Genomic DNA, 15,611 nt, shown 5'->3' with positions numbered 1-15,611 from the left:
TGTCAGAAATTTCAAGAAAGAGTTTTCAGAAGAGACTGATTAAGTTGTCATTGGTCCAAAGACCATACTTCCCTTTTCCCCTAAAGAGACAGATTTTGGGCTTTGTTTCAAAAAATGACATAAACAAAGATAAAAGACAAGTGACCCCCCCCCAAAATGACATTTTAAAGTAATTAATGATAAACTTTTTAAGGAAGAGTTTTTGTCCCTTTGGATTTTTGTTTGGGTCAAATTGTTTTTCCCCCACAGTACAAACTGCTTCAGTGCCTGTACCCTGTGGCACAGAGGCTAGGCAATGGTTTCACAGCAACAGTTAGCATTGGCATGGGGCAGGCACTATGAGAGGCCTAGGAGATTTTTTAAAAAATGTAAATATCAAGTGTATTTGGCTTGCAAGTTCCAATGGAAGGACAAAAATTGTTGTTGAGTTCATGATTATATTTGTCATTGATTTTAATAAATTGCAAGATATTTGCTAAAAATGTCTTGTTTATTTCAGGGGCTACACTAAGTATGAGACCAGCCCCCATTCCAATAGAGGACCCAGAGTGGAGACAAACACCTCCCCCAGTCTCTGCCACATCTGGCACCTTCCGACTACGGCGAGGGAGTCGATTTACCTGGAGAAAGGAGTGCCTGGCTGTCATGGAAAGGTACACGTGTCCTTTCCCATAAGCAATCTCCCAACCTTAGGAAAGAGAGAAACCTCAGATAGATTTGGACAGCTTTCATTTCAGACAAGTAATTTGGGATCTAGGTTCTATCTCTGAATGTATTTTGGAGTATTATAAATGCTATATTGAAATAAGATGATCTTACCATTGGAGAAGTCATAAAATTGGAGTTAGCATCTTTGAATATAACTTAATAATTTCAATAATTTCAGGAACTAGAAAGAATTTTTTTAATTTAAATCTTTATTTTGTATTTTGTAAACACTCTTCAAAGTCTTATTTTCATAAAAAATATTGAATACTTATATAGGAGGCTGCTGAGATTTTACTTCTTTCACTCAGGAGTATGGCTTAAATGAGCTTAGTCCCAAAGGTTAGAAATACATGTTTTTACTTTGATTTGGTAATTTATCTTCAGACTGCAGCACCAGTATCTGGTCCATAGTAAGTACTCAGTATGTTTTAGACTGGAATTAGACCTTAGCTTCAGTTTTCATATCTGAAATGGTGTAAATCAATTAAATATGATTATTAAATGTTCAGTATAGTTAGGGTGGATCCTGTAGTAGAATTATCCTTTTAGTCTCCTACCTGTAAGTAATGTGTATGGAATTTTGTTTCAATGGAGAGTTTTATATTCAATAAGGTAATGTTTTCCATTAGAAAAGTATTACTTCCTAAGATTAAATATAGAGAAAAAGAATATATTAGGCAAAGGTAAAAACAATTGAATTTTCATATCGAGCTTTCTCAATAATTTAAATAATGAAAAAGAATGGAATTGAATGTTTAAAACTGGGTTTAACTTCTAAACTGACATAGAATACATATTTACATTGAAGCAGCTTCACTTTTTTTCCCAATTATCTAATCTGACCAGTCGAATGGCAAACTGGAAAGAGCATTTGACTCAGAGTCAAAGACCTGAAACCTGGGTTTGGCTTTGCCATTTAACCAGCTGTGCAACTTCGTCCAGGTCACAAACTGAGCAGTAACTTCTTCATCTATAAAATGAAGTCTTTCAGTAGCCAGTAGTGAACCATACGTCATCCAGAACTTTTGCCATCTCTCTTTCTGCCTCTTTCCTGATTATCTCCCAGCTCATTAGACATCACTATCTGAAATAGAGGGAGATTGAAAAATGCCAAAGTTGAGGCCTTGGTTTTTGTTTTTGGGTTGAAATTTAAAAGTTTGCTTAAAGTAGGCATAATGAGACTGTAGATTATTCATTGATGTTATCATATGTTGCTTTCCTTATTCACTTTATTGTAAATTCCAGTAGAGGCCATTCATTAAATAACGAATCCTTATACGCTTGAGCAGTTAAAGTGGAAGAGTGAGATTTTTTCATCCCAGAGCCCTGACATTTACAGTCTGCTTTATTTTTCTCATCTAGAAACTTTGATTCTTTCAAAAAATTTCCTCAGAACCTACCACATAATAGACATGAATTTAAATAATATCAAACTTAAATTATTTGTAGCATTATACATTTTCCTCTGGGTAACAAAAATAAGCTTTGGTATTAGTTTCTAGTTGGTGTAAGTTCTAATTTTGCTACTGATTCAGCCATTTAATTTTTTCATGAAGATACCAATATACATTTATCATAATGTCAGTATGAGGAAAGATTAATATTAAAATTGATAATATTAATAATGGTAGGTGATATTCCTAATACATATTCAAAATTGAACCTCGCAAGCTTTGCAGTTATTTTTTTTCAAAGCCAACAAAAACTACCCATAGAATCACACTGATCAAATTTCAGTTACAAAGATACTGAGGGGTGTCTAGGTGGCTCAGTCGGTTAAGCATCTGACTCTTGGTCTTGGCTCCAGTCTTTATCTCAGGGTTGTGAATTCAAGCCCAGCCCCACATTTTTTAAGCCCACTTAAAAAATATGTATATATATGAGCACTTACCCTGTGTAAAACTCCCATTTAATCTTAATTTTCACCTTTTAACCTTAATTTTAATTAATAAATGTCATTAATCCAGGAATTGGTTACCTTTGGTTTAATTTTATCTTACTTGGCACAACCAGTAAGAAAGTATGTGGTTTATTCCAGTAGTTGCAAAAATGCAAAAGCCTCTCAGGGTATTTAATAGCAGTAGATCATGGTATGATTTCATTCTGTGAAAGTGGAACTTTTTATTTTCTAACATGGAATATAAAATTCCCTGGCCTCAGAGCAATGCATGATGTTTTTCATTTTTTCACTACACTGAATAGGTGAATAAATATATATGCACAGACTGTAAAGCCAGCAAGTACTAGGCTTACTCAAGTATATTAGTATAAGCCAAAAATTATTCATTCTTCATACCCTACACCAAGACAAATTTCAAATGAATCAAAAAAACGAATTCATATAAAATAATAGAAGAAAATATGGGTACCCTGGAAATGATGAAATTTTTCCTAACTAGGACTCAAAATCCAAAATATGGGAAAGGATTGATAAATTTGGTTACGTACGTTAAAAGAAAAACTTTGGGGAGAAAAGACTGTGAACAAAGTAAAAAAAAAAATTGGAAAAAATATTTGCTGCATATTATTATCCCTGATATATAAACTTTTAAAAGAGAGAGAAGACCACCAACTCTATAGAAAACTAAAGATATCAGCAGAAAAACAAATGCAAGTGCCTCTTAAACATATAAAAGGATGTTCAATTTAACTCATAGTAAGAGAAATACATATTAAAATTACACTGAGACACTATTCTTCTCCTATCACATTGGCAAAAATCCAAAAGTTCCATAACGTTTTTTTATTGATTAAGCTGTAGGGAAATGGGCACTCTCATACATTGCTTGTGGGAATGCAAAATGTAACAACTTCCACGGACAGGAATTTGACAGTATTGGAGACAATTACCCATGGATTTGCCCTTTGACTCAGCATTCTCACTTCTAGTAAATTATCCCAGAGATAAACTGACAAAAGTATAAATATAGCAACCTTGTTTGCAATAATATCAAAATACTGAATACAACCTATGTGTCTATTGGTAGTGGACTGGGTAAATAAATTACAGTAAATCCATATGTTGGATGCCCAAGTTCAAATAATAGAGTGCTATGCAGCAGCAAAAGGAATGAATTTTCCTTTCTACAGAATGAAAATCATACTGTGTCCTTCTGTACTATCACTATTAAATATTTCGTAAGGCTTTTTTGCATTTTTGTATCCATCAGAATGAATACTTTTCTATATACAGTGATCTTCAGAATATAATGTTAAGAAAAAGTGTCAGTTGTATATAGTAGGCTATTATTTATGTATTTATGTATTTGCTTATAATTTGTTTTAAGATGAAGGAATATGCCATAAAATAAAATGGTTACCAATAGGAGAAGAGAAAAAAACAGATTGGAGGGGGCAAGAATAGAAGCTTGACTTATCTAAATATACCATGTTTTCACATTTAACCATGTAAATATTTTATGTAATTATAAAACAAAATTAGGTTGAAATGGGGGCGAAGGTAACCCCTAAAATAACTAAAATGAAACAAAAGTGTGACCTAAACATTCATGAACTGTATCAAATAACTTTATAACACAGTATTTTGACTATGCTTCTTGATGGGATACAGTTTAGGAATAAAAAGAACTACAAAAAAATCTTACCTTGCTTTTACTAATGTTGGTAATATTAATATAGTTATTCCGGTACTATTTTTATTTGTGTAGATGCAGATATAGGTAAGACAATTGTAGTGTTATTAGGAATCAAGTTTTTCAGTGTAAAACAGATAAAATAACTAAGTAAAACACTGTAATCTTGTGTATGTTTGTGCATATAGAAATGTATCTGGATTGTATTCTTTTAATAACAGCCTTATTGAGATACAATTCACCTAATTAAAGTGTACAATTCAGTGCTTTTTAGTGTATTTACAGTTATGCAACCATCACCACAATCAATTTTAGAATATTCTCTTCACCCCCAAAAAACTCTTGTACCCAGGAGCAGTCACTCCTTTTCCCCCATCCTCCCCAACCCTACGTAACCATTAACCTGCTTTCCCTGTATATGGATATGCCCAGTCTGGACATTTCATATGAATGGAATCATACAAATGTGGCTGTTTGTGACTCACTTCTTTCACTTAGTATAATGTTTTCAGGGTCCATCCATGTTGTAGGTCATTTCAGTATTGCATTTCTTTTTGTTGCCAAATAATAGTCCATTTTAAAGATATGCCATATTTTATTTATTCACTCATCAGTTGTTGGACATTTGGGGTTGTTTCCTCTTTTTAGCTATTATCAATAATGCTGCCATCAATGAAATTTGTGTACTAGTGGAATTGCTGGGTCATATGGTGACTGTGTTCAGCCTTTTGAGAAACTGCCAGACAGTTTCCAAAGCATATGTACCCTTTTACATTCCATCGAGCACTATATGATGGTTCCAATTTCTCACCAGCACTTTTTATTGCTGTCTTACTGATTCTAATCTTCTTAGTGTGTGCAAAAGTAGATTCTCATTGTGGTTTTGATTTGCATTTCCCTAACCAATGGTGTTGAATATCTTTTCATATACTTATTGGCTATTTCTGTTTTATCTTTGGAGAAATGTCTATTCAGATCATTTGCTCATTTTTAAAGTTGGGTTTATTTGTCTTTATATTGAATTGTAAGTTTTCTTTATATGTTCTAGGTACAAGTCCCTTATAAGATACATGGTTTCCAGATATTTTTTTTTGCCCCTTGACATTTTATTTATTTATTTATTGAATTTTTAAGATTTAAATTCAATTAATTAACATGTATTATTAATTTCAGAGGTAGAGGTCAGTGATTCATCAGTCTTATATAATACCAGTGCTCATCATATCATGTGCCCTTCTTAATGTCTATCACCCAGTTACCCCATTCCCCCACCCACCTCCCCTCCAGCAGCCCTCAATTTGTTTCCTGTGATTAAGAGTCTCTTATGCTTTGTCTCCCTCTCTGATTTCATCTTGTTTTAATTTTTTCCTCTCTTCTCCTATGATCCTCTATTTTATTTCTTAAATTCCACATATGAAATCATATGATAATTGTCTTTCTCTGATTGACTTATTTTGCTTAGCATAATACCCTCTACTTCTATCCACATCATTGCAAATGACAAGATTTCATTTTTTATGGCTGAGTAGTATTCCACTGTGTGTGTGTGTGTGTGTGTGTGTGTGTGTGTGTGACATCTTCTTTATCCATTCATCTGTCAGTGGACATCTGGGCTGTTGTGGACATTGCTGCTATAAACATTAGGGTGCAGGTGCCCCTTCAGATCACTACATTTGTATCTTTGGGGTAAATACCCAGTAGTGCAATTGCTGGGTCATAGGATAGCTCTATTTTCAACTTTTTCAGGAACTTCCATACTGTTTTCCAAAGTGGCTGCACCAGCTTGCATTCCAACCAACAGTGTAAGAGGGTTCCCCTTTCTCTGCATCCTCACCACTATCTGTCATTTCCTGACTTGTTCATTTTAGCCATTCTGACTGGTGTGAGGTGGCATCTCATTGCGGTTTTGAATTGTATTTCCTTGATGCCGAGTGATGTTGAGCATATTTTCATGTGTCTGTTGGCATTTGGATGTCTTCTTTGGAGAAAAGTCTCTTCATATCTTCTGCCCATTTCTTGATTGGATCATTTGTTCTTTGGGTGTTGAGTTTGATAAGTTCTTTATAGATTTTGGATACTAGCCCTTTATCTAATATGTCATTTACAAATATCTTCTCCCATTCTGTCAGTTGTCTTTTGGTTTTGTTGACTGTTTCCTTTGCTGTGCAAAAGGTTTTTATCTTGGTGAAGTCCCAATAGTTCATTTTTGCCCTTGCTTCCCTTGCCTTTGGCGATGTTTCTAGGAAGAAGTTGCTGCGGCTGAGGTCAAAGAGGTTGCCTCCTGTGTTCTCGTCAAGGATTCTGATGGATTCCTTTCTTGCATTTAGGTCTTTCATCCATTTTGAGTCTATTTTTGTGTGTGGTGTAAGGAAATGGTCCAGTTTCATTCTTCTGCATGTGGCTGTCCAATTTTCCCACCATTTGTTGAAGAAAACTGTCTTTTTTCCATTGGACATTCTTTCCTGCTTTGTCAAAGATTAGTTGAGCATAGAGTTGAGGGTCCATTTCTGAGCTCTCTATTCTCTTCCATTGACCTATATGTCTGTTTTTGTGCCAGTACCATACTGTCTTAATGATGACAGCTTTGTAATAGAGCTTGAAGTCCGGAATTGTGATGCCACCAGCTTTGGTTTTCTTTCTGAAGATTGCTTTGGCTATTCAGGGTCCTTTCTAGTTCCATACAAATTTTAGGATTATTTGTTCCATTTCTTTGAAAAATGTTGATGGTATTTTGATAGGGATTTCAATGAATGTGCATATTGCTCTAGGTAGCATAGATATTTTCACAATATTTGTCCTTCTAATCCATGAGCATGGAATGTTTTTCCATTTCTTTGTGTCTTCTTCCATGAGTGTTCTATAGTTTTCTGAGTACAAATCCTTTGCCTCTTTGGTTGGATTTACTCCTAGGTATCTTATGGTTGGGGGTGCAATTGTAAATGGGATCGACTCCTTAATTTCTCTTTCTTCTGTCTCATTGTTAATGTATAGAAATGCAGCTGATTTCTGTGCATTGATTTTATATACTCCCACTTTGCTGAATTCCTGTATGAGTTCTAGCAATTGGGGGTGGAGTCTTTTGGGTTTTCCACATAGAGTATCATGTCATCTGCAAAGAGTAAGAGTTTGACTACTTCTTTGCTTCTTTATGTTGTCTGATTGTTGAGGCTAGGACTTCTAGTGCTATGTTGAACAACAGTGGTGATAGTGGACATCCCTGCTGTGTTTCTGACCTTAAAGGAAAAGCTCTGTTTTTCCCCATTGAGAATGATATTTGCTGTGGGCTTTTTGTATATGGCTTTTATGATTTTGAGGTATGTTCCCTCTATCCCTATACTGGATAAAACTGAAGAGTTTTAATCAAGAAAGGATGCTGTACTTTGTCAAATGCTTTTTCAGCATCTGTTGAGAGGATCATATGGTTCTTGTCCTTTCTATAATATTATGTAGTGTATTACATTGATTGATTTGCAGATGTTGAACTACCCTTTCAGCCCAGGTATAAATCCCACTTGGTCATGGTGAATAATCCTTTTAATGTACTGTTGGATCCTATTGGCTAGTATCTTGGTGAGAACTTTTGCATCCATGTTCATCAGGGATATTGGTCTGTAATTTTCCTTTTTGGTGGAGCCTTTGTCTGGTTTTGGGATCAGGGTAATGCTGGCCTCATAGAGTTTGGAAGTTTTCCTTCCATTTATGTTTTTTGAAACAGCTTCCGAAGAATAGGTATTAGTTCTTCTTTTAATGTTTGGTGGAATTCCCCCTGGGAAGCCATCCAGCCTTAGACTCTTGTGTTTTGGGAGATTTTTGATTATTGCTTCAATTTCCTTGCTGGTTATGGGTCTATTCAGGTTTTCTGTTTCTTCCTGTTTCGGTTTTGGTAGTTTATATGTCTCTAGGAATGCATCCATTTCTTCCAGATTGCCTAATTTGTTGGCATGTAGTTGCTAATGATGTGTTCTTATAATTGTTTGTATTTCTTCAGTGTTGGTTGTGATCTTTCCTCTTTCATTCATGATTTTATTTATTTGAGTCCTTTTCTTTTTGATAAGTCTGGCAGGGGTTTATCAATCTTATTAATTCTTTCAAAGAACCAGCTTCTAGTTTTGTTGATCTGTTCTACTATTCTTTTGGTTTCTATTTCATTGATTTCTGCTCTGATCTTTATTTCTCTTCTCCTGCTGGGTTTAGGCTTTATTTGCTGTTTTTTCTCCAGGTCCTTTAGGTGTAAGGTTAGGTTGTGTATTTGAGACCTTTCCTGTTTCTTGAGAAAGGCTTGTATTGCTATATACTTCCTGCATCCCAAAGGTTTTGCACAGTTGTGTTTCCATTTTCATTTGTTTCCGTGAGTTTTTTTAATTCTTTTAATTTCCTGGTTGACCCATTCATTCTTTATTAGGCTGTTCTTTAGCCTCCCTGTATTTGAGTTCTTTCCAAATTTCCTCTTGTGATTGAGTTCAAGTTTCAAAGCATTGTGGTCTAAAAATATGCAGGGAATGATCCCAATCCTTTGGTACCAGTGAGACCTGATTTGTGACCCAGTATGTGATCTATTCTGGAGAATGTTCCATGTTCACTTGAGAAGAATGTGTATTCTCTTGCCTTAGGATGGAATGCTCTGAATGTATCTGTGAAGTCCATCTGGTCCAGTGTATCATTCAGAGCCCTTGTTTCCTTGTTGATCTTCTGCTTAGATGATCTGTCCATTGCAGTGAGTGGGTTGTTAAAGTCCCCTACTATTATTGTATTATTATCAATGTGTTTCTTTAATTTTGTTATTAATTGGTTTATATAATCGACTGCTCCCATGTTAGGGACATAAATATTTACAATTGTTAGATCTTTTTGTTAGATAGACCCTTTAAGTATGATACAGTGACTTTCCTCATCTCTTTCTGTAGTCTTTGGTTTAAAATTTAATTTGTCTGATGTAAGGATTGCCACCCCAGCTTTCTTTGATGTCTGTTAACATGAAAAATGGTTTTCCACCCCCTCACTTTTAATCTGGAGGTGTCTTTGGGTCTAAAATGAGTCTCTTGCACAGTATACCGATGGGTCTTGTTTTTTTATCCAATCTGATACACTTGTTTCCAAACATTTTCTCCCATTCTGTGGGTGGTCTTTTCATATTCTCAATGATGACCTTTGGAACATGCAAGCTTTTAATTTTCATGAAGTCCAATTTATTTTCTCTGTTGCTTGTACCTTTATTGTCTTATCTAAGAAAGCTGTGTCTAAATCAAAGCACAAGATTTATTTTCTGTGTTTTTTTTCTAAGCATTTTATACTTTTAACTCTTACAGTTAGGTCTTTGATCCATTCGAGTTTATTTTTGCATATGATGTGAGGTAGGGAACCTACATCATTCTTTTGCATGTAGATATCCAGTTGTCCCAGCACTGTTGAAAGAACTATTCTTTTCCCATTGATTAATCTTGGTACCCTTGTCAAAAATCAATTGACTCTAAATCTGAGGGGACTCTTCAGTTCTGTTCTATTCCATTGATCTGTACACCACACTGTTACGATTAGTGTTTTATTATAGTAAATTTTGAAACCTGGAAATAGGAGTTTTCCACTTTCTTCTTTTTGAAGATTGTTTCAGCTATTCTGGATCCTTTGTATTTCCATATGAATTTTAGGATCAGTTTGTCAACTTCTGCTAAGAAGCCAGTCGTAATTTTGGTGGGAAATCCTAAAATCTTGAATATGAATTATAAATAACAATGTGGATTTGTTGTAGTGTCTCTTGAAAAAAAGGAGGAGTGTACTTTCCATCTTTACTTACTCAAAAAACCCGTAGACAATGATCATCCTAGTAGAAATTAGCAGGCCTGGGGCCCAGGTTGTAGTCATAGGTACCATTAGGACTCCTTGGAGAAATGTCTGATTCTAAACTTGGGATAAGAAATATACACAATAAAACGAGGGATCTTATTAAAGCAAGAACGACATTATAGATAGGTGAGTAATATCAAAAGGACTCAGGAGCTAACTTGAAGAGGTTCCTCCTTTCCAAAGACGGGGATAATTTAAACATTAGTAATGATGCCAGTGGTAATAAATTGAAGCCCAGCAAACTTATTAAAAATCCATATGTAATAAAGATACTAAAAATAGTATTGGTCACACCTAAAGAATGTTAGAGAACCAACTAAATATTTAAAAGTGGTAAAAGGAAAGAACTGAGCATTTAACTTGTGTTTTGCGTATGAACTTTATCTCTGATGAACCAAAAAGGCTTTCTTTAATGAAGGGTCCCAACTAATAAATGAAAAAGGAATAATATAATTAGAATGTCATCACTTTGTAAACACCTAATGAAATAATAGATATGACAATGATTATGAATAGCTGCTGAGAAAGACAGACAACCAGGCATTATGTACCTCTCGGAGGTTGTAAATACCACCACCCACATACAGTATTTTTCTAACAAAATCAGATTGAATCAAATCAAGCCTCTAGGTCCAGCTCCAGGTTTGTAAGAAATATGGAACAAAGTTCTGTTAAATGATACTACAGGGAATTCAGGTCAACAAAGTCCATGATGTGAGAGACTTTAAGAATATAATAACTAAGATTCTTCAAGTTTTTTTTTTAATAGCCAATTGAGGAAATTTGAACACTGTATAAATGATGATTCTTGTTTCAGTTATGATAGTGGTTGCTTATATGTAAGTGGTGCTACATTTATAAAAATTAGAGTTCTTGTCTTTTAGAAATATGTACTGAAATATATAATATGATGAAATGATATGTTATCTGGGTTTACTTCAAAGTAACACAACGTGGAAAGGCAGAGGCAAGGGTGTGGATAAAACAAGAGTGGTATCTGTAAGTTGATGGTTTCTGTAGCCTGGTAATGTTTACTTGGGGGTTCATGGTACACTTTTCTCTACTTTTGTATATATATTGTATGTGTGTTAAGGATCTAAATTTTGGATCAAATTGCATGGAATTATGAAAAATGAAAAGTCTTCCTTATCACAAAAACTCAACTACATAATATTATCTAATAATAGCATTTTCTTAGCAAGTAAATGAGTGTCACTCTACAATGCGCTCGTGAACATAAATAGTTCCTGCAGTCTTGGAGTTTACAATCAAGTTGGAGAGGCAGACATTAATCAGATAATCACACAAATCAAGGCAAAATTGCAATGGTAATATATGTATGAAAGGAAAGGTTCACGGGACTGTGACATCTTATAATAGGGGATGTGGTGAAAGTTACTTAGGTAAAAGGAAAGAGCAAGTGTTGCAGGTAGAGAGAAGAGCTGTAGTCAACTAGAACTGCACTGTCTGATGCTGTGGCAATGTGTGGCTATTTAAATTTAAATTACTTAAAATGAAGTAAAATTTAAAATTCAGTTTCTCAGTCACACTAGCCACATTTTAAGTGTCCAGTAGTCATGTATGGCTACTGACCATAGTTTTAGACAGTATTTCTATCACAGAAAATTTTATATGGAATATTTCTATCATTGCAGAAAATGTTATTAGACAGCTCTGATACAGAACAACTGTATCTCATCCCCAGTAGAAAAATTAATGGTTATATTTGCCCCATAATGATTTGTTTTTGTTTTTTGCTTTACTCAAAATCATAAGGCAAATACATATATAAATTAAAAACCAAACATTAAGTCCACTGAAATATTTTAGAAAATTTTCCATATGACAGTGAGAGAAACAGATAAATATTTCACTAGTTCCCATATCAAAATTATTTTACTTCTGCATCCTTTCCCACATCTAGCCCTGCTTTTCAGAGTATAAGATTTAATAATTTATTATTTATAATGATTGGGTTTTTCTTTAATTAGCATTAATTCAATCACTCATTCATTCATTTATTCATTTACCTGTTTATCAAATGTATTTTTACACACTGCATTTGGTGGCTGTGTCTCTTGAGTCTCTTAATTTGTAGCAGTTCCTTACCCACACACAGACATTTTGTTCATGCTGTTTATTTGTTAAAGACACTAAGGCATTTGTCATGTTGAATTTCCCACATTTTAGATTTGGACAGTTACATCCTCATATGTGTCTCTTAACATGACCTCATATTTTCTGTAGATTGGTAGTTAGATCTAGGGTCCTCATTAGATTCTAGTTCAGCTCTTTTGACACATAACTGCTACTTTGTGCACATTATATCTGGTTGTCCCATTTTTAGTAACTATAAGATTAATCATGGGATTCGGTGCTATCATCTTGATCCACTTATTAGAAAGTTCCCTATTTAGTGAATAGCTTGAGGGCGGTGATTCTTAACTTTGGCTGCATATTAGGATCACCTGGGAGCTTTTAAAAATATCAGCGAAACATTACCCTTGACCAACTGAAACATAAGGTAAAGGTATATTTGAAAAGTTCCCAGGTGATTTTAAAGTACAGCCAGGATTGAGAACCACTGTTTTTATCATCCACTGATGCATTTTTTTCCTAGTCACTTTTTTGTTTTGTAACGGTTACATTCCAATTTTTTTTATTTCTTCTGCATTAATCAGCTGGAATTCCTCTCTAAAGAAGAACTTTACCTCATCAACTCTTTAGTTACCCTGAAATATAGTCCCTCACAAACTTGGCGGGGAGCACTATCAAATAAGCAATTATAGAACTGAGGAATAAACGCTGTTATGAAGATGGGTACTTGAGTTTATGGGTCATGAGATGTAAACAAACAGAGGAGAGAGTAAGACTTTAACAAAATGATGACATTCTGGCTGCATTTTGATGGATGGTATGAGTTCACTAATTAGAGAATCAGAAAAAGAATATTACAGATTATCACGAAGTTCTTCGTGGCAGAACATAGGGTTTTTCATTAAGAGCATCTCTACTTGTTTATACAGGACTTAGTCATACTGTGCATGCTATAATTAAATAAGTACCGTGCTTAATTATGCCACAGATTTGGTGTTCAGGCTTTTTCATAAAGGAGATTGTACCTGATCAGATTGGTCCATTAGGTAATATTAGTGGGAGTATGGAAGATAGGCAAGAAATCAGCCAATCAAGTATGTATTTGAACACATATTCCAGATGCCTAGAGCCAAGGGAAAATAAATTTAAAATAAATATAAGCTGTAGTATTTGCCCTCATATGTCTTAAGGTAGTAAAAACTTACATTTGAGTAGGAATTTACAGTTTGTATATAATTATTCACCTTATTGATAATTATTCTCTATGACAATTGACCTTCAAAATTTTGTACTGTATATGTTTTATTATTTACAGTTTATAGATAACAGCCTCAGAGAAAGGAATTGACCATGACTAGCCCACATGTAAATGGATTGGAAGAGGGATAAGTGGAAGCCAGCTAGGAGGCTGTTAGAGTAATATATGCATGAATAATGAGGGCCCCAACTGTAATATCAAAGCAAACAGAAACAAAATGGATAGGAGGTAATAGGTATCAGAAAAAATATGAAGAAAAGAACAGCCTAACCTAGTTACAGATGGAACATAGGGATGGCAAAGCAGAAAAGTGTAAAAGAGAGCTTAACACTGGTGATGTTCATAGAGCATTCCTCTGAGAGACAGTATCTATACCATTAGAAAATAGTTTGACTTTGGACAAATCATTCAACATCTCTTAACCCCAACTGCAATATTTAAAAAAGAAGAGTTAAGTATTATGATATAGTAAAAAGTGATTGGACTTCAGTCATATAGACTTAACTGTTTAGTCCCAGCTTCATCTTAATGTTAATCCTTGAGAATTTCAGTTTTCTGTAAAATGGAGATGCTATTATGAGAAGAGTTGTATGAGATCATGTATGTAAAACACACAGTAGAACGCCTTTCTTATAAACTGTGGTGAGCCAGTATTCTTTTTCTTAAAAGTTCTTTCTACTTAGAGCTTTGACTGTGAACTCATTTCAAGATGTTAGGAGATCTCAGTGTCTTTAGAAATGGAGACTTAAGAGGCATCATCATATTAGGTACAGTTAAAGCCACGAGTATGAATGAACCCTAGTCAAATCTATTTCTTTCACTTTTGTTTATACTGTTTCTGCATTTTTGCAGCTAAATATGGCTGGAGAAAAATTTAAAACCCTGCAGACTGATCTCATTTTTTGCCAGACAATTATACTATACCCACCTGGTTCAGTCTTTCCCAGTCTCCTAAAGAATTATTTCACACTTTGTTCTCTCTGTGAACTCCCATCCTCATTCCCATGATGATGTGCTTCCTGTATTAAATGAGGAGAGTGAAGTGCTCAGAGAAGTCCACAAACATGTATAGGTTTGAAATTTTCCATAATCAAAAAGATTGTTGTTATAATTGTTTAAGGAGGACCTGACTGGATTTACATGAATAAAACAGAATTAGATAATTGACTACTATTTATTCATTCAGTCATTTATTTATATAGCATCTGCTCTGTGCTGACACTGAGGTAGGCTTACCACCAGTAGTTTACATATTCACAAGGGCAGAAAATATCATCTATATCGTATGTCAGAAATAGCTGCATGTGTAAATAATGTAATGTCAGACTCAAATGTGTTTTTTATTCAGCAAACCTAATCATCCTTTTGTTCATTCATTCAACAAAGTACTTAGTAGTTATGAGGCACCGTGCTGGGAATGGAGAAAGATACTTTCAGGTGACAGGAGTTAGAGGGTTGATGAACCTACTTGACTTGAAACATCTTTAAAGTTTATGGTCACAAGTGTTGGAGGCTTTATGGCCTAGGAGCAAAGCTTCTAATGTACTCTTTCCTTTCTTTCCTTTCCTTTACCTTTCAGCAATTTGAGCAGGGTATTCTTTTAGCTGTGGAAACAGGTGTGGCTCTGGAGTGTTAGGGTATGACCAGGACACAAAAGAATGAGACCTGGCTATGCATTCGGGCTTCAAGGGAGATAGATAAAAGAACACTTCATATCTCCTTATGTAGGTTTTTCAGCCCAATTACGCAAGACAGAAAGAGAAGCAACAACTTGGAGAAGACTTCAGATACAGGAATAAATGTAAGAGTACCTAGCCGTGACAGGTAGAAGCAATAGTGTATAGTGGTTAAGAGTAGTAGTTTTGGAGCCAGATTTGTGTATATAGGGTACTTATTGCTGTTAATTTTCATCAGTGTAGCTGAATGATGAATCTGTTTCTGGGTATGTCCAGGAAAATGGAGGCAAAATGAATACCTTTGTGTGTGTTTGTAATTAAAACTATTGTATGTTTTATTTTTTTATGGAAACAGTATACCTATACTATGTTTTTTTCCTCTTAATTCTTTCCATGTTCATCTTCAGTGAGCAACATAAAACAGAATAATTACTAAAG

The 15,611-nt window shown here is 34.6% G+C and overlaps 1 protein-coding gene across 10 annotated transcripts in view; it reads left to right on the top strand.

The window, feature by feature from the left end:
* The window catches only part of HMBOX1 (homeobox containing 1), a 202,708-nt gene that overhangs the window by 144,948 nt on the left and 42,149 nt on the right, over positions 1-15,611 (top strand). For all 10 annotated transcript variants that reach the window (XM_025873765.2, XM_073892540.1, XM_073892543.1 and 7 more), the window contains exon 6: positions 500-653. In XM_025873765.2, coding sequence (XP_025729550.1) covers positions 500-653 — 154 coding nt within the window. The remainder of the gene's footprint in view (positions 1-499; positions 654-15,611) is intronic.

This window comes from Callorhinus ursinus, unplaced genomic scaffold, assembly GCF_003265705.2.
Source record: "Callorhinus ursinus isolate GAN/ISIS: 27379988/994484 unplaced genomic scaffold, GSC_fseal_2.0 scaffold4, whole genome shotgun sequence".
NCBI classification, from domain to species: domain Eukaryota; kingdom Metazoa; phylum Chordata; class Mammalia; order Carnivora; family Otariidae; genus Callorhinus; species Callorhinus ursinus.
The sequence above is the reverse complement of the archived record's forward strand: the minus strand, read 5'-3'. Positions and strand labels throughout refer to the sequence as shown.